The sequence below is a fragment of the Diadema antillarum genome, unplaced genomic scaffold (genome assembly GCF_040938485.1).
Source record: "Diadema antillarum isolate AM-2024a unplaced genomic scaffold, OU_Dant_1.0 scf00000016, whole genome shotgun sequence".
Lineage (NCBI taxonomy): Eukaryota > Metazoa > Echinodermata > Echinoidea > Diadematoida > Diadematidae > Diadema > Diadema antillarum.
This window is the reverse complement of record NW_027270905.1, coordinates 587,554-612,600: the sequence shown is the minus strand read 5'-3', so window position 1 is coordinate 612,600 and position 25,047 is coordinate 587,554. Positions and strand designations below refer to the sequence as shown.

General features: G+C 39.2%; 1 protein-coding gene across 1 annotated transcript in view; it reads left to right on the top strand.

Moving 5' to 3' along the window:
* Window positions 1-25,047, top strand: part of LOC139725132 (transcriptional activator GLI3-like) — a 114,997-nt gene that overhangs the window by 18,626 nt on the left and 71,324 nt on the right. The window contains exon 2 of the mRNA XM_071636221.1: window positions 14,538-14,640. Coding sequence (XP_071492322.1) covers window positions 14,565-14,640 — 76 coding nt within the window. The 5' untranslated portion in view covers window positions 14,538-14,564. The remainder of the gene's footprint in view (window positions 1-14,537; window positions 14,641-25,047) is intronic.

Here is a 25,047-nt window from a genome sequence, read left to right as displayed (position 1 = left end):
CACGGTAGGGAGCTTTTTCAATTTTTAGCTCTTAATGGTGCAAGCTGGTGCATACTTGAGTGACTATTTTTCACTTATTTTGAAAGACAAAAGGGAAATATGCCTTCAATTACAACTCTCACTTTAATCCCAATGCTTGAGAAAAATGGGTGTCATGCATGAGATCGTGAGACAGACCCTAAATGGTTGAGTCTCACTCACAATGCGTGAGACTTGGTAGCTCTGCAGCATTGTCTAAACAATTAGCTTGTTAGTTGACAGAAGGCACATGAGCAATATGACCCTAATCATGTGTGAAAGATAAGAGTGAGCTCACTCTGTATGAATAGGCTTAAAATTTTTTTAGGGGGGGGGGACGGGGAGGATTTACTCATGTGGACAGCTAGTTCTACAGAAGCAATTCCTTTAAGCGATATTTCATAATGAAAGCAAATTGAGTCGCAGCTATCACAATAAATTACCCTTTTTTGAATTATCCTAGGTACTATTGCAGGCCAGTAAATCCTTGGATTACTGTTGTATGGTCTAAGAGAATTCATTTTGATCTTGATGCAGTATAGACTCTAAATGTCAATCTGTATTTCTGTGCATATTATTTTAGAGATGATAATGAAGGTGTATACGCTGTAGTTAGGATGCACCTATTGTCATCTCTTAGTCCATAAGGGCAACATACTAGTACAGTGTAACTACTAGTTAGAAGTTTATTTTGTTGCAAGATTCAATTGCAAATTACCTGTTCTTGATAAGACTTTCGCCTACTGGATCTGTAGGCTTCTTCAGATTGAACGCTGTGAGAGAGTCTCATCCAGAACAGGTAATTTGCAACTGATTGTGACAAAATGAACTTTTAACCAGTTGATAGTCCAATCAGATGAATCTGTTCTGCGAGTGTAACTACTAGTTGTCAGGTGTGAAGGGAGTGACACCAACTGCGTAGCTACCAAGGGCAAGGTTTTGTTTGCCCCCACTGCATGTCCGTTGCAGTGCAAGCAAGTTTTGATAGCGGTGGTGGTAGGGGAAAAACTTGACATCTTGCAGAGAGAAGTTTGGAGATTTTGTGTCAAAAGGAGAGGGAATTGTTAAACATAGCTGAACTGTGCAAGCTGCTTCTTTCTTACTAGTTTTTTTCTTTCTTTTTTCAGAAAATGGTTTTCGAGAAAATGGATTGTGGGCATTTTAGAGAGGGTCTGGACTATCTAATCTTTCTGAAAATTGAAAACCACAGACATAACTCTCCCCCACTGGTCTCAGATGAGATTTATGAGTGTGCCCAGTGGTTTTCATCTAAAAAACAAACCACGCAGCATTCTTTTTCTCCACCTAATTTTGTACATTGCCCTCTAAACTGGACAGGCAGCTGAAGCCCAGTGGGTCACTTGGGTACATCTCTCCCAGCAGGAAAACTTCTTGCATGGTGTTCAGTCCACCGGTAATCGTGGGGAAGACTTCTACAGTCAAACTCGGATACCTCGAACTCGGATAAGCCGAATATCGCTTACCTCGAAGGCAAAATGAAAGTCCCGATTGTTCCTATGGAGTTTTCGTGTGTTAAAATTCGCGTAGCTCGAAAAAATAACTTGAAGTTCGGTTACCTCGAAGGGAAATCTCAAGTCCCGATCTTAATTAACTTATTGTTTTTCCCAGCATGTTGCTCGAATTGAAATTGCAAACATCACTCAGCATTTCCGATGAAGCGCGCGTGGACAGCGAAGACATGTCACAAATCTTTTCACACTCGATTGTAAATATTCTGAGCCCCAGCAGAACGATCGTGCGCTCAAAGAAATACCCGGTACACAGCTGACAAGGAAAATCCCCAACACCTACTGTACCTACACACGTAAACGGTATGCATATTGCAGCCGTGCAAATGGAGTGCTTACAATAGCACTACGCTCTGCCCATCATCTTTCTTTGACCACTTGCACTCTGTTTTGATTTGCGATCGTGATAGTCATGCCGTGCGCGTACATTTCTTAACCGTCATGGCGCACCTGCTTAGGTGTTGACAGTTATGTCTTTGGCATTAATCAAGGTCCACTGTCCGAACATCAATCTCCCGCTGGTGTTTTTTTTTTTTTTACTTTTTTCCTTTCACGAAGTTTGTTTCATTAATTCTCCCCGAGAACGCAAGCTCTGAATATTTTTTTTTTCCAGCAATGCGATTATGAAGCATAGTATGGTATATGATCTGGAAGTATAGGCCTAGCATAATAAAGAATAGTATAGATATGATTTAACAACAGTTTATTCTGATAAATTTCGAAGTAACGGAATAATACGCTTTACGATTTTCAGACAAAAAAAAAAAAGAAAAAAATCATCATGTATTTTACCTCTGTTTTGACTTGAATCTTTTTTGAGTTTTCGGTACTTTTTTTTTCTTTTCTTTTCTAGCGCAATCGTCAAGGCCCCCTAAGATTGTTTCGCTTTTTTTTTTTTAATGCGAACAATCCTCTTCGGTAAATGTTTATGATTACAGCAATAGCACTGTCCTCAGAAGCCATAGCCGGAGTCTGATCTTGCGATATTACTCACTACTCAAGTAGCCCATCCTTAATGTACTGTGCTGCACTTATTCAGGGCTCGACACTTACAGTGGCCCGAGGCCACCAAAACGCACGTCGGGCCACCAAAAAAAGTCAGATGTTTGCCTTTACTTTTGGAGATGAACAGCGGTAACAATCGGCCCCGAAAGTTGCTACAATGAATGTCGGATGATTGCTTTTGATTTTGGAAATGAATAACAGTAATATTCGACTCCATACGATACTAAAATAAATGTCGGATGTTTGCTTATACTTTTGGAAATGAATAACGGTAAGATTCAGCTCTGTACGGTGCTTAAATTAATGTCAGATATTTGATTTTGCGTTTGGAAATAAACAGGGATAACATTCGGCTCCGAAAGATACAAAAATAAATGTCGAACGATCTTTTAGACGTTCGGAAATGAATAACAATAGTATTCAACTCCGTATGATGTTTGCTTTTATATTCGAAAGTAAATAGCAATAACATTCGGCTCCGGAAGATGCTAAAATAAATTTCGAATGTTTGCTTTGACGTTCGGAAATAGATAATAATATTCAACTCCGTACGATGATAATATGAATGCCGGATGTTTGCTTTTACGTTCGAAAGTACATAGCGATAACATTGAGCTCCGGAATAGGCTAAAATAAATGTCGAATGATCCCTTTTATGTTCGGAAATGAATAACAATAACATTCAACTCCGTACGATGATTAAATAAATGTCGGATGTTTGCTTTTACTTTCGAAAGTAAATAGCAAGAACATTCGGCTCCGGAAGATTTCAAAATAAATATCACAGTCATGATTGCTTTTACATTTGGAAGTGAATATAGCAGTAACATTCTGCTCCATACGATGCTAAAATAAATGTCGGATACTTGTATTTGCTATTATACATTTCGAAATTAATAACAGTAACATTCAGCTCCATTCGATGATAAAATGATTGTCAGATAATTCATTTCACTTTTGGAAGTGGACAGCAGTAATATTGGGCTCCGTATGGTAGTAAAACGAATGTCGGATGTTTGCTTGGAAATTTAGAAATGAAAACAGTAATATTCTGCTCCGTATGATACTAAAATAAATAACTGATTGTTGCTTTTACATTTGGAAATGATTAACGGTATCGTCTGCTGACTGTGAGTGCTGCTGGTAGACACATGGAAGACCGGTGCGTAGCGGTGCGACATTGCCGTCGCTCCCTAGCTGTAGCTCTAAACAGTCTTGGTGAGCTACATGTACACCCATAGTTGTGCGAAATTTTAATAGTTTGCAAAGCTAAGACTGATTCTTGTGTTGGATATTGTGTAAGAGATGATGACTTAGAGAGAGAAAAGGAGGAAAAACGAATAGTGATCGAGGGGGTACCTACGCCGACGCGACAATGTACATTCAGCACGCATGTTCTGCAACCCTGTCTTGCACTCGATTACGTACCGGTATTTTCTTTTTGTTTTTATGGTGATAAGTCATTTAATTGTTCACCAGAAAACACTGATGAAAGAAGAACATCGATTTTCATTCAATTCATTCATATTAAAGTCGATTCAAATCCAACTGACAAGCATACAAACAATCGGTAGGCACTGTAACAGATATCATGTTGAACATCGACAAAAATCGGATAAGTCGAAGAAAATTCGACGTACGCGTACCTCGAAATTCGCGTACCTCGAACCAATTTCTTCAGTCCCGACGACTTCGAGGTATCCGAGTTTGACTGTACTTCATTGCACAAGTTCTGTGGTGGATCTTTTTTTTTTAGTTGAATATGTGTTAGAATACATCGTTGTTGTGTTATTGGTGTGCTTATTTTTCTCTAGAAAGAACTTTGAGCGTGTTTCTACTGAGCGACGAAAATTCGAGGTGATGCCAGCCGATGTGTGGTGATACCGGCCGATGCCGGCCGATACCGGCCGATGCGTGGTGACACCTCGAATTTTTCCTCAGTAGAAACAGATCTGGTAGTGGCCGATGCCGGCTGATGCGAGGTGCTCCGTCGTCCATCTATTGAGGTGGTCGATGCGTGGTGACGCGAAGGACGATTCTCAGTAGAAACACACCGGGTAGCGAAATTCGTGGAGTATCGGACGTCTAGAATTTCTCCCCGCGCTTTTCAATCGGTTCATCGCACACATGTGTACAAAATACGTGTGTACACACAGCGACCGTGTTCACATCATGCTTTGTTGGTACCAACTCGCTTGTGTATGTGTTATAGGCCCTATACGTTACGTTACATGTGAATTGTGGCATTCATCGCCTATTGTTCGCGTGATTAACAGCCTAACTTATCGCATTACTAAGCCCTAATCACTTACTTGATTTTACACCGCGTTATTTCATTTTATATTGTCTCGAATCGCGAGAGTACCACATTAGTATGTCGCAGCCTTGAGAAAATCTCAACTGGACCCTCGATCTCCAAAGATTTCTCATCAGTCAGTGGCAGGATACCAGTATGTTAGTTCGGGGTATATTGGATGGGAAGACGAAGAGAAATGGCTGATCAAAAAATAGCCGACGCAGTTGTAGCAAAGCAGGCAGGGTTCGGATCGTATTAACAGGCAGTGCGCGCGTGACCCAAATCTGTGACTTAAAAATACCTGACTTCCGGAATCGCCGCATTTGCACGTCACCTTTGCATCACCTCGTATTTTATCGCTCAGTAGAAACAGCTCGAGTGGTCGTAAAATACGAGGTGCTGCGTTGGACAAAATTTGTGGCGATGCCAGGGATGTGAGGTGCTCTCAGTAGAAACACGCTCTTTGAGAGAAGACGGTTTGCATAGCTGTGGTGCAGGGGTGTTTGATGCCATAGATCCCCAAGAAGCAGGGGTTTTAGAGAAGGGCCTCTAGCTCTATGGCTCAACTCCCTAAACTCTTGTCATCTGCTCTGTGTGAATGCTCACATCTAACACTGTGATGGATGAAGACCTTCAAAGTTTGACATCAATACCAACACTGGCGATTGAGAGTTTGCTAGATTACACCTCTTTGAATACACTGACAGGGCATTCAGACGCAACAAATTTATACTAGAACGGTATAGCTATACCAAAACGGTATAGCTATATGATGAATTTATACGTCTGAACGCTGACTAATTAATGACATATAACGAAACGACGTATAGCGAAACGACGGTCAGAGCATCGTTTCGAACTAGAACTCGATAACGAATCAGCATTCCGTGTGCGTCTGAACGTATGGCGACCATAGAACGGTATAACTGGGCGGGGCTTAATGGGAGCGCGCATGAAAGGTGACCCCACAGCTGTCACTCATGACTATAACAGCATGCGCAGTGGGAAACTGCACATCTATATGACGTTTCCCAGAATGGTCGAATACAGTGTCTGAACGGTCTGTCGGCTATACGATGATTCTTTATACGTTGTTTCGTTATCGAGTTTTGGTATAAAATGGCATGCGTCTGAGTAGGGGGTGAGAGTGTTTTGCAATTGGACAGGAAAGCTGTGTTGGGACTGTCAGGAGGGTGTTGCCATTGTTGTACAAGGAAGTCAACACCATATAATATGTGTTGATACTTGTATTGTGTTGACACCATATTGGTTCTCACTTGATGTTTGTTGAAAATGATACAAGCACTTGTCATTGCCGCCTTTTTTAATGTCAAACAGTGTCAATGCAATTGATTATTTCTGCAGTATTTCTTGCATTTCAAGAAGTATTTCTTGCATCCCTTTCTAGTAACCCATTGGGAACCTCTCCCCTTTCAGATCTTATAACATACTGTAGGGCCTACAAGTGCAGCATAACAAATGTTAGTAACACTGTGAAAAACTTGTTTTGAGATGAAACACTGGTTTTACTCTGTCAATTCTCTATAAGTTGTAGTCACATTAGTCAAATTTCTGTCCTAGCTATAAGAAAATTCTCAGATCAAAATATAAAAAGTGCACATAGATTACATCATGTTCAATGTATGAATATTGCCTAGCAACACCTTATCATGCCCCAGTAGCCCCAGCCTTAATGTATGCAGAGTTATCTGCTTTTTAGATTACCGTTACAATAATTTGTCATTTGTACCCCATTAGACTAGACGTTCATAATCAGTAAATGCTGGGTAACAGGGCATTCAGACGCAAAACATTTATACTAGAACGGTACAGCTATACCAGAATGGTATAGCTATATGATGAATTTATACGTCTGAACGCTGACTAATGAAACGACGTATAACGAAACGACGTATAGCGAAACGACGGTCAGAGCATCGTTTCGAACTAGAACTCGATAACGAATCAGCATTCCATAGTGTCCATTGTGCGTCTGAACGTATGGCGACCATAGAACAGTATAACTGGGCGGGGCTTAATGGGAGCGAGCACAAAAGGTGACCCCACAGCTGTCACTCATGACCATAACAACATGCGCAGTGAGAAACTGCACATCTATACGACGTTTTTCCGGAATGGTCGAAATTAGCATCTGAACGATCTATCGGCTATATGATGATTTTTTATATGTCGTTTCTTTATCGAGTTTTGGTATAAACTGGCTTGCGTCTGAATAGGGGGTAAGACTGATATTTAATCATTTACCCATTAGAGAAATTGATAATAAGAGAGCACAAAATAGAAAGTGGTCTTTGTATTCTCTACATCTCTCTCTCTCTTGCTGGCTCGATTCCACGAATCACAGTATGTTTCACTCTGTGGTGCCTTTACCCCTCAGGGCATCCTAGCAATTGTATATTTATCTAGTTACAAGTCTATCACCCCACCCCTCTTTATTTGTTTGTTTGTTTGTTTGTTTTTTCCTTCTTCTGTCTTCTGGCTAGCTGAGAACTTCAGGATTCAGCTAGTGTTATCTGGAAAGAGTAGTGGTCAGATGTGTTGGGGACAAGTCCCGAGTATACTCAGGCAAGTGTCTATGGGAAATTCGTGTTGTAGCAAAATCTGCCCGTCCTCAACGGGTTAAATGATTTGGCAATCTAGCTGGAGCTTACTCTGTGGCATACAATAACCATGGGGTAACCAGGGAGGTGGGTTCTCTTCCCACCTCCCTGGGGTAACACTGCTTCACAAGATACATGTGTATTTGCTGTACCAACTGCAGCCACAAAGATTATCAATCAAGTGATTGATATCCTTCCTTGGTATTCATTTTTAGTCGTGAGACTCACGCATTTTGGTCCTTTTTCACTCTAAAACTTTATTTCATTTACATGCATTTCTATTGATCTCACTCATTTTGACTCCTAAATTATAGCATTGGCCTATGGGAGTCTCACTCTCAACTAGTTTCCAGTGTTGGCAGCCCTGCTATCTTGACTCTGAACTGTAAACCCATTGGGGACAAGCGGATTTTGGTATACCACATGTTTCCCATAGATACCTGCCTGAGCATACTCGTGACTAGTCTTCCATGGGTTAATGAACCAGGCCTACTCAAGGAAAGAACAACAACAAAACCGCCAAGCCCCCATAATTCTCCCTGTAGCATCCCTGCAAGTGACTTCATATGCACAAGTATTATATCATGGAGCTGCACTCCATGGCAATATTGTGCCTGCATTAATAGCCTGCTTTATCACATGTTTGTTTTTTCCCCCCACTTTCATTGACACCTTGAACCTTAGTGCTGTGATCACACCACTAAAAAATGGGGGGGGGGGGTGGAATGTTTCAGATAAAGCTTGCCGCCATTTGTCGTTTTTTGCTGTGTTCATGGGGATGAGGATTTGCTTTGGAGTGAAGTAAGACTAAATGAGTGTGGGTAAGGGTGGGGGAGATCTATCCTATAAAGAGAGAAGAGGGTGGGGCAGGTATTTGATATCTTTTCATGGGTGATGAAGATAGGGAAGGTGGGATGTTGGGGAGGGGAGGGGAGGTACTTTCAGAAATGTGACCTAATTTGACAGTAGGTGACGCTGGGTAGATCTGCATTCCCTTTAACCACTACGACATCCGCGGGCTCTTTGAACTGTGTAAGAGAACACTATTACCTGTCATTATCAATGAGACGCCAGCTTCTCGGGCTATATTCCAGCCACGCCAGAGCCTCCTTCTGATCCTTTCCATGGCAGAGAGTGCCCCTGTGGTGAATGGCAGTGTTTGTTAATACAGTACCCTCAGCATGACCTCAACTTGAGTTTTTTTTCTCCATCTTCCCTTGTATCATGTTAAAGGTAGATCACATACATGTAGCTCCTGCTACCCTGTGACATGTAATTCAGAACAGAAATAGAACTTCTGTTTATCAATCATCCTGACTATCACTGTGATACTGCCATCATGTAACACTCCTGCAAGAATTCAATTGCAGTCATTCTATCGAGGAAAGTGGAAGATGATTATGAAATTGCAAGTATGAATTTAAGGAATTCATACATTATGTCTAATTCTTATTGCAGAAGGTGGACAAAATGTGGACTGTAGCCTATAAGCATGGCAGGGCTCGACACTAACGGTGGCCCGGTGGCCCGGGGCCACCAAAAATGAAAGTCGGGCCACCAAATTTCATAAAAGGGCAAATTTGGTGGCCCACCTCTGGCCACCAAAATTTTTTTTCAGGCCACCAAATTTTTCTCTTGGGCCACCAAAAATGTGAAATTAATGATTTTGGTGGCCCCATCGGGCCACCGAAAAATAAAGTTAGTGTTGAGCCCTCCTACAAGCCTATACAATCAATGTAGCTATCATCAAATAATGAAATCGATATTCATTTGTAAGATGCCTTTTAATGCTGTGAAATTGTCTTGACAACAAGGACTTGTGAGACGTAGCTATGACCTTTAAGGGTATGTCATCAGATGGCATCTGCTTTCAAGTCCTTGTGCAGTGAGGTGATCACTGCACAGTTTATTCACCAGTCCCCTTACCACCAGTCATCAGCAGGGTACCAGTTTGAGTCCTCGACTGATTCCTTCCCTCTCCCTACCGACCCTCATCGGGTTCTGGCTGAGGAAAGAATAGCCAAGGATGACTACAACTTTGCCTCTGGCCAAAAATCACCTAGGGCAGACTGAAAATAAAATGTTTAATTCATTGAACTATTGATACAGGAACTGCATGGTATGCAGAAAGTGGGAATGCTATTCAGCATTAGATACTTATTTTTCCATGCAAAGACAAAAATAATGCCTGTCTATTATGGAATTATATGTTCAAGGTGCCAGTGTCTATGTCATACAAAGATTAAGGACCTACAATATGAACTTATTCTGCGTAAGGCACCATATCCTGGTACCATCAATTTTGCCTCTATATGTGCCATTCCCTCAACCTGTCTTTCACTGTGCCCAATGAAAGTTCCTGAAATTGATACTAATTCCTTTGTAGCTATACACTGTATTTTTCATTTAACAAAATCTCATTATACAGAGGTCCTTGTTAATAAAGTTGTACTTTGAAAAATATTTCTGATTGAAAGTGTAATGTAAAAGGTGTATTGCAAACAGGTCAGTGAAGATTTGAGCAAAACCAGATTCACATAATAAAAGATTTGACAACTTGAATGTTAATAAACTGAGGTATATTGATACATTCAGGCAATTTCACATTATTCATAGCCATGACTGTGATATTGCTTGTTTATTTTATATATCATAGTCCTTAAATACATTAGATGGAAGACACTGCTCTGCTTACTTTTTTTCTGGAAAGGAAAGATTTTGATGTGGCTAATGACTACTCTCCACATATCAAGGATTTTTTGTAGAATTTATGGCAAGTCCTTGATGCGGTTAGCACAGTAGGTTGTAACGCCAGGAAGAATGAGGCAGCTGATTCTTTTGTGAAAATGAAAATTCATGATTTTTAATCCTTGTGTATATAATAAAACAAATTTGATCTATGCAAGGGAGGTCATAATCGGGGATGGCTACTGTGTTGGCCAATATTTTCACTGAGCAACGCAACTTTTGATATATAGAATATGTCAAAAATAGATTATGTTTTCATTTTATGAGACACAGAGACAGAATTAGAGAATTTGAGACAGTCAGTCATACAAACTGTATGTTGTTTTGTATTATCTAATATTGCTGTAAATTGTTCTGACTTGTTACTTTGCTTTGCTTATTTTTCTCAGTCAGCTATGTCCATTGGCTGACTACTTTTTTTTTTGACCAGAGCTTTCCTTAGTTGATTAGGAGTATATAATTATTCATGTTTTATGTTTGGTATGTTTTCATAACAGTTTTATCGTAGCACACAAAATTCAGGGCTTTATTCATACAAAAACAAAGCAACAACACCCAAATAAACAATATGATCATTTGAAAAGATGCCATGTAGTTAGATATAGTTTGCATTCAGATGACAACAGCAAAATTGTTTTGTTTTCATAAGATTATAAAATCATCTTCTGTGTATTTTTTCCTCTGACTGCTTTAAGCTGTAGTGATATGATTTGCCGTATCATGAGTCTCTTTGATCAACCAAAAATTAAAGCACTATTATTGTTTAAAACACTGTTCTGAGCATGAGTTGGTTTGGGCTGAATTAATGACCTGCCAAATCCCTTTCTGGAACACTCGCAGATGTATAGAATACTGTTCATCGAGTAATGTTAGTGGCATGCAATTTTCGTGAATTAGAGCCGACAACCTTTTTTGCGGCATGCAGTTTTCTTGAATTACCACAAGCATTTAGTGGATATGGTGTAGACAAGAATTATGGCATGCATTCATTTCATAAATCTTGGCTCTTGTGAAATTTGCAAAATTAAAATACATGCAAAAATTTCTGGTTTTACTGAATGCTTCGAGTTTTAAATGATCGATCAAATGGTGAGAAAAAAAATCTTTTTGATAGGCTTTGCTGACTCCAGAGAATGTGGAAATAACTACAAAATTTGCCTGTGCAACAAGGAGTTTTTACCATGCGTTTTAACATTTGGCTGCTATAGAGATGAACTTCTCAGTATGTTTTCTATTTGCGTGTAAATAATTACGATACATGAACAATTGGTTTGAGTGAGATACTTGTAAGTTTCATGTGGGACCATAAGTTTTGCCAAGCATTCTAAAGTACCCCAGCAATTCTCCCCACCCCTCCCCCCCCCCCTAAAAAAAAAAATGGAAATTAAACTCCACTTGGTGAATAGCAGCTGAGCAGTCAGCACACACCAAAAATTAGCTATAAATGGGAGACATTCAGAACATGGATAACACCTTGTTTGTGTGAATAAATCTGAACAATCGACATGTTTATCTGGATGACTGGTAACTTTTGGGCAGCTCCCCTACCGATCCCGAGGGAGGTTGGAAGAAACCTCCTGGAGTCTACCGTGATGAAGAGCCCCAGCTGTGGTGGAGCAGAGTGCAGGAAGCGGCACTTGTTATCGAAAATCAAACACTCTCCTTTGCAAGTGATGTTATGTGATACAGTAGGTTGAATATGACAAGGACGAGTGAATAAAAGTATATGACAGGTTGATCATAATCACTTTTTTTTTTCTTTCTAAATGGTATGCTGAATACATATCCTGCCACAGAACAGTAACAAGTTTATAAACCATTTCGGCATGTTTTATTGCTCAGTGCAAGCATTTGCGGTTCCTGTTGCACTGTGTACACTTTTCATTGTGGGTATGAATGGCACCAACCTTGTGTATCCAGTTTATTCATGCCCACTAAAGAGGCTATTCATAACCCTTGAGGCTGTTTGCTCAAAGTCTTTAGTCCCATCTATAAGCCCATGTGGAGTGGCTTGTTTCTTTGTGTGGGACATTGCCATGACACGCTTTTTGTTGGCTTAGTGTGTAAGTAGGGCTCACTGTAAGCTGCTACTTCAGGGTTGGGTCTAGCAACTTCTCGAATCTTGTACAAGGAGACCATGTTCACGGTTTAAAATTTTGTAAGGAAGCTTGATAAATGCAGAGAATTGACACCCAGCCTTGACTACATACCTTCTGGAAAGAGTCAACTTTGTCACTCCTGATTTTGTGCTGATTAGTGATTTAAACCATGAAAGCTGCATTATTTATTTTTTATTTTTTGCATCATGGATTATATGTTGCAGATAAGTTCTTTTTTCTCCTCTGTCTCTTTTAAGCATGTTCTTCAGAGAACATTGTCCCATTTGTAAGATTCCATTCAGACAGTTGTGAACTCCCTGAGTGCTGAGCTCAAGTCTTCCATACAGTATAAGAAAAGCATTCTACTCAAATTCGTATACTTTGGATTGTTATGAATGAATGAATAAAATATCGAAAGTCATGCCCTCCTTTTCAAGTTATTTGAGAGATCCCATTCATGCCCTTGAGCATTATTATCATTTTCATCATTACTATTATTATAGGCTTACTGTTATTCTTATTTTTATTTTTTTATTCTTTTTATTGTTATTATCATTAATTACCATTGTCATAAATATTTTCATTGTTATCATTAATGACTTATTGTTATTATTGGTACTTCTTCTACTACTATTCTAATGAGATAAGTAGTGATTATCCAAAAACATTTTTGTGTGCTAACCAGCGGGAGAGTCATGAGATAGGCCCTGATTACATCTTCACCTCATCTAGAATAAGACTATCTGTGTTCTGTTTACATAATGGCAAGCTTAATGGCAAGCTCTATGTTAAGGTCAGTATAAACACACAGAGAGGAGTTCCATTACATACCTGTTCCTCTTCAAGCATTTCAAGCCTATCATCTCCAGTGACTGTTTTGCATCTCACTGCCCTACAGTTCAAACTTGCATGCCATGCATTGGCCTGACGCATCAGTTGATGGATACCAATCACCAAACAGAACATGATCGTGCGAGGCAGGTTCAAAAATAGTTGTCTGCCAAGGTCACTGCCAATGCTACCGAACATGTTGCATCATCCCACTCTACCCATCCGTATGTTCTTTCTCATCAATATGTGATACTTATCTGTGTCATGTCAAAGTTTGCGTATGATCCGTCTTACAGAAATAGACTAAAAACACAAAGTCTTGGCTCTTTGATGAGAGTTGTTTCCATTGTCAAGACATCAGTGGCGGACAAACACGTCTAGGAAAGGGTATTGTTTCTGTCATGCAAGCTTTCCATACATTACTCCTGAAGCCACTTGTCACTGTGAGTTTACCTCGATGGTTTTAGGGAATTCCCCTGGGGGATCTGTCGCCTTTGTGCTATGCAAGCAATGTGGAGATGGCAGTATTTCAAACTTCCTGCCTTTCATTTCTCCAGACCATCTCCTACACCTCCTTCTCTGTCATTTTTTTTTTCAGGCATACATCATTAAATATTTTGGATCTTCAAAATCTGATTGTCCATTTTGCACAGTAGTGAGAACAATTCTCAACTAGTGAGGATTTTGTAATTATTGCATCATATGGAATGATGTTGTGAAAGTGTCCACAGGAGGATTTCTGCCATTTTCATTTTTTCCCCTATAAATCACCTAGATGTATTCAGGGGACAGTATTCTCTTTGACTAGTACATTGTATGTATCAGTGTATCAGAGGGGTGCTGCAACAATTCCCCAAATGGGAACAATTTGCTGAAAGAAGAAAATACTTGGAGGATTCTTCACAAGTTAGCCAGCCAATACAAGTTAATGAAAAACATTGATCTCTGTATCTGCTGATTTACTGACGTTTTCCTTTCTTGTTCTGCCTAATCATATCAATTATCATTGTTTACACTTTTCTTTGGGGGATATGTAGGCCTATAGTTTGTCAATATCCCATGAGCACAATTAATATAGATGCTTTTTTGAAAGTTCATATTGGCAACTATCCTCACACCCCACTTACCTAGCAGCAGCTTTGTTTTGTTTTGGGTTGCCTCACTGGTAGGTTTGTGTCAAGGGATATGCATCCATCATACTACTTTTACAGTCATTTCCTGAATGAAATTACATGAAAACTTCATGTAAATTTATTAGGTGCCTATATTTTATGTGTATATATTTGTTTGCTTCGAAGATTATTTCTTTTTTGATAGATTCATTTAGAAATTCCTGTATTCATTCATTGGTTTATATCTTTGCTTTGTTGTATTTGCTTTCATTGTGCAGAATTGCCCTGATGGTAGGTTTTGGAGCATGGCCAGTCATTTGCCAGCGAAGCGGCAGGAGATGGAACACATTCCTACCAAGCAAGAGAGAGACTCGCCCCCAGGTAAGAATCCTTCGCCAACTTCATCATGCAGTCATGCTTTTGACTTCATAACTTCCTTTAGAATACTCAGCTATGTTGTTTTGAGAAATTAATTTCCATACCGGGTAGTTAACAAGTAATTTTTATCCTCTTGTGTGCTTTATTATGATTACCATTGTATGCAGTTAAAAGTGTTAATGGCGATAAAGATATTTTGGTGATCAGCAATTTTATCATCACATTCGTCATGGTACTGATGGGTAAACTGGGGGACAGAATTTAGCTCATTCCAGTGCAAACAGTCTGTGTTTGAGTGCTGAAACTGTCCAGATCTAGGCGTATGCCACAGACAAACCAGTCTTCCGTCCTGGAATATAATTCTGTGTTTAGCATCCTGGAAATTATTACATCAACTTGAGAATGATGTATGGCTTTGACTGTCCCCCATAAATCACTTTCCTATCATACATGTACATGCCACCATCATTAGCAGTATTGATGCAAAGTGGAAGGAGAGTGGTGCTTGGCATGTATCCATCAACACCCAGATGTTTCAGCAACTCTGCAAAACAGTGGTAGCGTTCTTGAGATAGAGGTCATTTGACTAGTAGTACTTGCTTTTCCCCCAGACTTGCAAATAAGCGGTGACTGTAATGGCAGTTCTGTGGCTGGAAACTATAAACCCCTAACAGGTCACTTCTTGCAAGAAAACCAGCAATGACCTCACTGTCTTGACCTCTTGCTTGACCTCTGGGATACCAAGGGGGTGACTGTAGGAGCAGGTATAAACTTCCCTCCAGGGGTCCAGAAAGTCACACCCCTGCTCCAAAATAGAGCAGACTCGAATAGTCTGAGGTGTACAGACCCACAATCTGACTGAATGTCTTTGGCCCCCTTTGAAAGTTAGTGATCCTCTAAAACTTCTGTATAATGCTACCTGAAGAAGGTGTTTATGTCACACACTCCAAGAATTTAATGCCCTTGCATTGGATGAAATGGGCAAGACAATTTGTTGGTGTTGTTTGGGAGAGAGTAGCAGTGTTTGAATGGACTAAGTACCTGATCTATCATTCCTACAAATATACACTTTAGTCGGTATAGTTATGTAAATTTGTAAATATTCTGATATTCTATGAAATTTTAATACCTCTTGCAGAGTACTGCTACCAGACCAATGCTGCCAATAGAGTCCTTTCTGTCAAGTCTGTCAACTTCTGTATTTGAAGTGATGTGTTGAAATGCCTCCACTCTTTTCATATTTCTTTTAAATGGAACATTGCATCTGTTATAAACATTTTCTTTAAGGTAGTGATGATATAAAAGCTGTTGGCATTGCTTGAAAATTGAGTAAAATGCTAAAAGAAAACTTTCGAGAAATAAAAGTGTAATTCAACACCGTGTTCAAGCTGGCTAGAAAAATAGCATGAAGTCTGTAAAGCAGAGTGGACAAAGTTTCATCAAGAGCAGGCCTCAAATTGGAAAATTATGAAATTACAGATATTTACATATTTATGAAAGAGTGATGTAAGAAGCACCCAAATATGCAAATTAAATGAGTTGGATAGTGTCATTGGCATTAAATCTCACGTAGGCATAAGTCTTTACACATAATCTTCACTATAGATATAGGCCTAATTTCTTGTTCTTTTTTATACGTAGGCACTAATCATAGCGAAAAAAGCATATCCTTCCCATCAAAATGTTGTGGTGTTGCAATAACTTAAAGGCACAATTTACCATTTGCAGGTGAAACAAAAGTCCAGCATTAGTGCTTCAAAATAGTTCTAAAATGTGAGTTAGAGGTAGAAACAACCAATGTAAATATTTGAACCAGTATAATTAATGTTATGTATTGTTAAATAAACAAAATGTGAACAATAGCTATAATAAAAATGTTTCCAGACTAAACTGTATACAGTTATGGTTTATTAAGAAATATTGTGATATCTCCACTCTACGTCTCTAGGCTTTATTGCAAAAATTTTATATGGTAGGATGTTTTGTGATACAACTGACCTACACATATGCAGCAAATGTGATATCTTGAACATTTTTTTAAATCACTGCTCCCAAAGGTAAACAGTACCTTTAATGAAGATAAAGATTAGGGAGAAAGTGTTGTAGCTGCAGAATTAGTGAGCAAAATGTTCTTTCAATTTGCTCCCTGTTTTGTACACATAAACCAATGGAAAGTTGTGAGCTAATGACTTCATCATCTCAGCTTGAATTTATCTAGTGGTTTTGACGAATGCCACTCTTCAGTGAAAACATAATGAAACCTGGAAATTAATTTCATAACTCTGTTCTTTTGGGTCTAATTTTGATGCCCCCTCCCTCAATTCTATATTTTTACTTGACTTATCAAATTCAAAATAAAAATGTCATGGAGTCTGTACAGCGTAAATGGAGAACAATTTTTTTAAAAATGTGTTCTTGGTAAATGGAAAATAAAATGTAGCTTTGCCGATGTTATAAAGTTCCTCGTACCTGTACTCCACTTATCTTCACTGTATGTTTGTTTTTTTCCCATTATGTGTGGCTTTTGTTGTGTACACACATTTCCAATAGAGTTTGTGTTGAGAGACTATCACAACTGTTGGCCCTTTCTCCTAAATCCTAAGCAGGAGGTCATTAGGATAATGCTGCCATCTAAATCCATAATCCCGTGTCCCCGTTCACATGCCATGCTTCTCTCCCCAGTCCCCTCCAAGCCCCAAAGTCGGTCTGGTTGGGGGCAAAAAAACGATGGAATTTTGATTGGAAGTTTCACTTTACACAAGGTGACAGCTCAGGGGGGAAAGGTGGAAGGAAGGAAAATGGTAACATTAGAATATTTCGAGATGCTGCCCCCTGTGAGTTCAGATGTTTTATGTTGCAGTCGGAAGTTGATTTGGTGTTATTCTTTTTTTCCCTTGATCTCCATTGGGCTCGGCGGAGGGAGACGATTTGTATCATGGAATCACTGAGCTTACTCTACACATTGATACTAATTTAAAGAAAACCAAAACCCAAAGAGCAATGTGAATTGATTGAAAGCAGCAACATTAGTAGAATACATCAGTGAAAAGTTTGAGGAAAATCGGACAGTCGATGCAAAAGTTATCAATTTTTAAAGTTTTGGTGTTGTAATCACCATATAATGAGACTACTAGAAGTCATTACGTCATGAGTGGTCAACAATATAAAGAAAATATAAAAAGAATTTCACAAAAATTCATTTTTCATGAAAACTACACTTTCCAATTATCATCAACTTGATATTGATATATGTTAAGGGTAATGATTATTCCCCCTGCTTTCTGAAAGTGGTTATAGTCAAGTGCTCTTTCATTATGCTAGAAAAGTGAAAGCATGTTGAGTTTTCTTTATATTTTCTTTATGATTTTGTCTACACATGATGTCATAAACTCAAGTAGTCTCCTCATCCAGTGGTTCCAACACCAAAACTTTAAAAATTCATAACTTTTGCATCGTATCTTTGCATCTTTTGCATGTTCTTCCATATTTCATAAGAGGTTTCTCATTATCTCACAAATGCACACAAAAAAGTTGGAAAAAGTTGGAAACCTGCACTCCTATCTGAACCAAAACTATACCATGCCTTTAAGAGTATTATTGATACACTTTAGGTTGTCTATCTGTCCTCATCCAGCAAGTCTTCAAGCCCAGGGTTTTCTTTCACATGCTTTGGTGCTTGGGAATAACTTTGCAAGAAATTTTAATTTCAAACTAGGTATGCCCGCAAAATATTGAAAGGGCATTTAACTTGACATTTGCAAAACTGCGTGGTTTGGGTCCAGTGTCAAAGGCCACAGACTGCACAATTAGATTTAAAAACTTCACTCATTGCATATTCATAGTTTGTAATGCAATAAAACTTTGCATGTAGATTCAAATTCAAATTCAAATTCAAATTTATTTCACGTGCTAAAAAGAAAACATCACATTCATCACATTCACAATACAAAAAGAAGAGAAAAGTATACATAGCACATGAGGGATCAGTAAAGGCCATATGAAGCCTATTGAGGCCAATTCCCTTATAAACAATAAATGAGACGCTATTTCCATCAAACATAGAAATGCAGTTACAGAGATACAAACCAAGGTGAAGAGATATACATTAAGCAGTAAAAACAACAAAGAAACATCACAGCAATAAAAAAGTGGCAAAATTATTACAATAATTATTCAATGCACTTTGGATTACAAGCATGTTATATTTATTGTTTAAAAGAGGACAATGTTGGACTCTCTTTAATAAAAGTTGGTAAATCATTCCAGCATTTTGCTCCTGTGTTCCTAATTGTAGTCTTTGAGAACTTGATCTGTAAAAAGGTAAACATATCTCATTGGCACATCTAGTGTGGTAGGCATGGAATGCGCTATTTGGGGTAAACAAATTACAGAATGTGACAGGTAAGACACCTTTGAAGTATGAGAACATAATGTAGCCACTTGTTTGCACAATTTGATCAATCTTCAAAATGTTCAACTTCTTAACCCGTTGAGGATGAGTCCTGAGTGTACTCGGGGAAAGTGCCTATGGGAAATGCGTGTTGTAGCAAAATCAGCCCGTCCTCAACGGGCTAAACAAAACTGCAGCGTGCGTAGACGGATTTACATTACAGAGTATTCTTATTGCACGGGAAATGTTTCAGATAATTCATAAAACCAACAATTCTACTTATTTGGAATGCTGGAGATCTGTTTTGCTAACAGCTCTTTTGTTAATGATTAATTGTATAAGGTTAGTATAGTGAACATAATTAGAATACACCAGACTCATCAGCGTGATACAGAGAGCCTCAAGTTCAAGTTCAAGTTGATTTATTTCACTTCCAACAAACAAATAATTAGAAATACAAAGAAAGGCTCATATACACAGACGTCATGAAATCAGTACCACAATGCGATAAACAGAATAACATTGTAAAAGAGATACAGGTAAATTATCAACAGAGATACAAATAACTTTACATCACTGTGGTAAATGCATAAACAATATTGCTGGAAATGGAGGGGGCTGCTAAAAAGCAGAGCTTGTAGAATGCAGTCCCCTCATATGCCTCATATGCTAATGTGACACTGAATTTCCATCTCCCAGGCTTCCTCAGTTTTTATGCACTATTTTTTAAAATGTTACTTTAAGTATTTAAAGGGAAATTCTAGACCAGTCAAAGTTAGTCTGAAAAGGAAGAAAAAAAGTGTGATTAAAACCAGATAAAACTTAGGGAAATTACAAAATTATTAAGTGTCTGTAATTTTTGCCAAACAGTTGGGCTGATGATATTGACAAAAATTTTATTTTCTGCAATTTGTGAAACATTGCATTAATTCTGGCTGATAATGTCAGAATGATGATCAGTCATAAATAGTAGGATTTGAGACTGAGGCATAAATGCATCTGAACAAAAAAAAAAATCTCGAAATTTCAAGATTTTGTGTACAAACTATAATGCAAGTTGTGAGGGGATGACATCATCAACTCACTCATTTACTTTATATTTTCTTCATATTTTCTTTATATTAACTTTCTATTTTCTGTAAGAAATAAAAAGAAATCATTACATTTTAGCCAATTTTGTCAATTTTTAAAGCATGCGAAGAAAGTAGACGAATATCTGTCTGAAAAACTAAATGTTTTGTATCTGATATCAATTGGAATCGTATTTACATTACTTAGACGTTTTGTAGCTGCCTGTGAATTTTGTATTATTTGTCTTTATGTATTGTGTGTGACATTTATTTTGTACCTGAATGTTTAAGTGAATAAAATTTCTTTGTGAAAAAAAAAATCAACTCACTCATTTTCATGTTCATATTGACTGTTTGAATTGAGAAATGTTTGTGAAAGAAGTAAAACTTCACAATTTCGTAACTTCCTCAGTCTTTGTAGAACTGATTTTTATGAAATTGTCATTGTTGTGCTCGGAAAATCAAGTATTCTATTTTTTTGGACTAACTTTCAACTGATTTGGAATTCTTCTTTAAATTGCTTACAGTTTTTGAGGATATTGTGCCATTACTGCCTTTTCAATACAGGATAGCAAAAAGGCTACCAGAAATTTGCTTGTTTCCTTAGGGAAACTAAGGCTACTTTTATCTAACTCGAGAGAGAATGATGTTTCAAAATGCGTTTTGAATAGCATTTATGAATGTGGTTTGAAAAACGATTCTTGGGGTGCTGCATTCATCTAAACATTATAATCGTGATTTGAGTGTTGTCACTGCGGAACTGCTTTGCGCCGTGTGAAGTAGAGGTCAACTGAGGCTTGCGGGTTTTTTTTTTTGCAATCGACAGCCTGTATACCGGAAGTTGACCTTCGCTGCTTGGAGATCTATATAAACATGTTTCAAAATGGCATTGCTTTTATGTACTCGCAGAAAGGCGATCTTGGTCTCAAACGCATTTCAAATCGCCCTTTGAATGGCTTTTCAAGTCAGCATTTCTAAACATGTATGAAAACAGGGTTGCGTTTGTCGATCACACTAAAATGCCTCAAACACGTTTGGGATCGTGATTCTGCCTCAGAATTTTTCTAGATAAATGCACCAGGCAAGTGATATGACTTGGCATTTGCCTGTTCAGAAGTTTGGAGCCCTTACCCAAATGCCTATTGGGGCATATGGCAGGAATATCTTCTGGAATGCCTTGCAATATGTTCTTTGAGGAAAGCTGTATACAACATGTGCCATCATGATGATATAAGCTCTGCATTGGTTGTATGACATTGAATCATTTGTTATTTATTATTGCAAAGTGACCGCTCTCTCGTTTGTGTAGCACCATGTGATTGATGCTCCAGTTTTCAACAAGTCAGAATTGATTGATCTGCAACCGCCACGCTCAGTGGAAAACTGACTCCGGCCTGAGTCAGGTGCAAGTTGTATCTGGGATAGTGATGAGAAATGACTGGTCATTCAGTTTGCGGGTGTAATGGCCCGTATTATGGAGGCACACGTTCAGACTCACAATTGAATTGGTGATCTTTCAAGTCGAGTCTGAACACCCTTTGATTATAGTGTTTTCAGGAGCAGTGCTAAGTTTTTATCCATGGATTTAGACCCTATAGGCCTAGATGGTGAGAAATATATAAGATTCATTGTGGTTCCAAAACTTTGTGGAAAGGGGACAGAACTTTCAAACGGGTAATACAGTACCATTTTTTTTCTTTTGCCAGCCTTCTCTGGATAGAAATTGGAATGAGAAACGAACAAGTTAAATTTCAGGTAGGGGTCCTCTGGTTTGGGAAGGAGAATCCAACATTTGTATTGAATTTCTATGCTTTCTTGTGATGTCACAAGGGTGACACTGCAGTGTGAAAGACACTGAGGCATTGGGGTAAACTCCTGAGTGAAAAGCGCAGGTCAGTATACCTACAGCACCTCTGCAAACCGTATGGCGCATTTGCTAAATCGTGTAGGGGCCAGCTTCCACTGCAGAGGATAGGAAGAGAAAAATTCATTTGGGAGCTCATCTGCTAGTTTGGAAGAATTTTTTCTCAGGTTTTCCACGATGATCTCCTGAGTAATTTGAAGAGCATGAACGGGGTAATGAATATTAAAGTCACATTCACACAGACTAAATTGCAGGATAAGGATCGCAATGTAAATAACGGGATATTTTGTGCCTGTTTAGATGGACAGAAATAACCTGCTAATTGATTACTGTAATGATTTGTCGACCAAACTGCGCATGACAGAAGTGTACAGTAGTGGTGACCGTTGCCCTTGCGTTGTGTTGTGGAGGATGGGACAAAAAATCGGGCTTTTTCGCACCAGCGTTCATGCACTTTCAGTGCGAATGTCATGCTATTTCTCAAATCATGGCAATAATACTGAAATAATCGCAAGATATCTTGGGATTTTGATTGCGAGGCGCTCACTCTCTATCTAGTGGGATTTTTTGTCCCCGCCGAACGAGTTCGAGCAGGGGACTATGAAACGGGCTCCGTACGTGTGTGTGTCCGTGTGTCCGTCCGTCCGTCTGTCTGTCCGTCCGTCTGTCTGTGCGTCCGTGTGTGATCAAAATGTTCAATTTGCTACTTCTCTGTCATTTATGAGCCAATTTTGATTCCGTTTGCTTTATATGATAGCACTACATGGGAGCTTTGAAACTTCTACACAGAATTTCAGTTGTGACCTTTGACCTTGACCTTTGACCTATATTGTACATTTTGCTTCAAAATGCTACTCCTTCGCCATTTCTAACCCGATTTCGATTCCGTTTGCTTTATGTGATGGCACTAGGTGAGGGCTTCAAAACTTGTACACAGAATTTTGACCTTTGACTTCTTTGACCTTTGACCTTGATTTTTTACCTATATTGTACATTGGTTACAAAATGCTACTCCTTCGCCATTTCTAACCCGATTTCGATTCCGTTTGCTTTATGTGATGGCACTAGGTGAGGGCTTCATAACTTCTACACAGAATTTTGACCTTTGACTTCTTTGACCTTTGACCTTGATTTTTGACCTATATTGTACATTTTGCTACAAAATGCTACTCCTTCGCCATTTCTAACCCGATTTCGATTCCGTTTGCTTTATGTGATGGCACTAGGTGAGGGCTTCAAAACTTCTACACAGAATTTTGACCTTTGACTTCTTTGACCTTTGACCTTGATTTTTGACCTGCATTGTACATTTTGCTACAAAATGCTACTCCTTTGCCATTTCTAACCCAATTTCATTTCCGTTTTCTTTATGTGATGGCACTAGGTGAGGGCTAACACTTCTACACAGAATTTTGACCTTTGACTTCTTTGACTTTTGACCTTGATTTTTGACCTATATTGTACATTGGCTACAAAATGCTACTCCTTCGCCATTTCTAACCCGATTTCGATTCCGTTTGCTTTTTGTGATGGCACTAGGTGAGGGCTTCAAAACTTCTACACAGAATTTTGACCTTTGACTTCTTTGACCTTTGACCTTGATATTTTACCGATATTGTACATTTTGCTACTAAATGCTACTTCCGACGGGGACATATTTTACGCACCGCGTAATTTCTACTTTTCCTTGTTTAATGTCCATGTAGGCAAAAATCTTGAGATTTGGATTTCGATGCAATTCTCAAGATTTGTATTGCGATATTTAATTTGTATCAGCGTAAATCCCACTTACGGTTGTATCTGGTGCAGAAGGGGGGGGGGATGGACTGCAAACTGTTGTGACAAGTTTAGAAAGAATAACTATTTAAAAGAGCTGCTGGAATTCAGTAAGCACAAGGACCGGAATGCCTGTGTTACATTTTGGTTATCTGTTTGTTGCCTGGAGCATGTGTTTGTCCCAAAGAAGACAGCAGATTAAAAAAGAAGAAGAAAAAGACGAAGAATTGCTCTTGGTGAGGAGGGAAAAAGAGAGAAAGAAAGTGAAGTGGAGTTGGCACTGTGAATGTATGCTTGAGTGAACATAGGAAAAGGCGATGTATAGAAGAGGTGTAGTGGAGTGATGATTCTGCTGATGCCCCCTGAGCGGTAGGCTAGCATTCTTCATTGGTGGTCCTTCCAGAGTTGGCCATGCATGTAATGCGACCTGCCTAACACTATCACTGCAGCGGTGAGAGCCTCTCTGCGGCTGGGTGTGCGTGTGCATGTGTGTGTCATTGTGGGAGGGAAAAATCCTCCCTGAGTTTTTATATACCAGCGTTGAGTTCATAACCAGGTTGAGAGTAGTGCAGGATAGAGAAGAAGTCCATTCTCAGCATCAGATCATGGAGGGAAAAAGTTTTGCGATATGGGAGTGTATCCACACGGCAGCAGGTATGTGACATCTGGCTTGTAGTGGAAGAAAGTCTTGTGGTCTGCGCTGGAGGTGAGGATGACACCGCGGAGAAAAATACGGACGAGCTGACGGACGCCAACTTTTTGAAATTGGGCCACTCAACTTCAGCTGTCTTCCATCTCCCCACACGTCAGACAAGGCACTGTGTCATAGTGCATGGGGGAGTGCAACTGTTAGAGAGCTTGGAAGTAGGGAAAGGTTGAACTGCTGGAAACAACAACACTCATATCTCTGCTCTTTTGATGGGAGAAAGAACACAGAGCTGCTTGATGTGTCTATTTTGTCTCAGCTTGACAAAGTCCATACCTCTGACTCTCCCAGGGTAGATAGATAGAAGGTGTTTATTGAAAAACTGGAAAGCTGCATATCAATTATCATACTTGTCATCCTTTTGCTGCACAGAGCAGGGAGCTACAACTGTGAAATCGCGGAGGAAAGGGGCAGATTAGATTGGCGTGTGCTGTGATATCATCCGTAAAGGATTCATAATCTGGAATATATCACTAAAGAGAGGTGTGCGTCCCGATATTTTCAGCTATAACCCATCCCATCGTGACAGAGCAGCAAACCAGCCGGGGTCTGGGGACACTGGTGGTTTGAGGTAATGCTAAGGGGTGGTCTGTGTGTGGTCCTG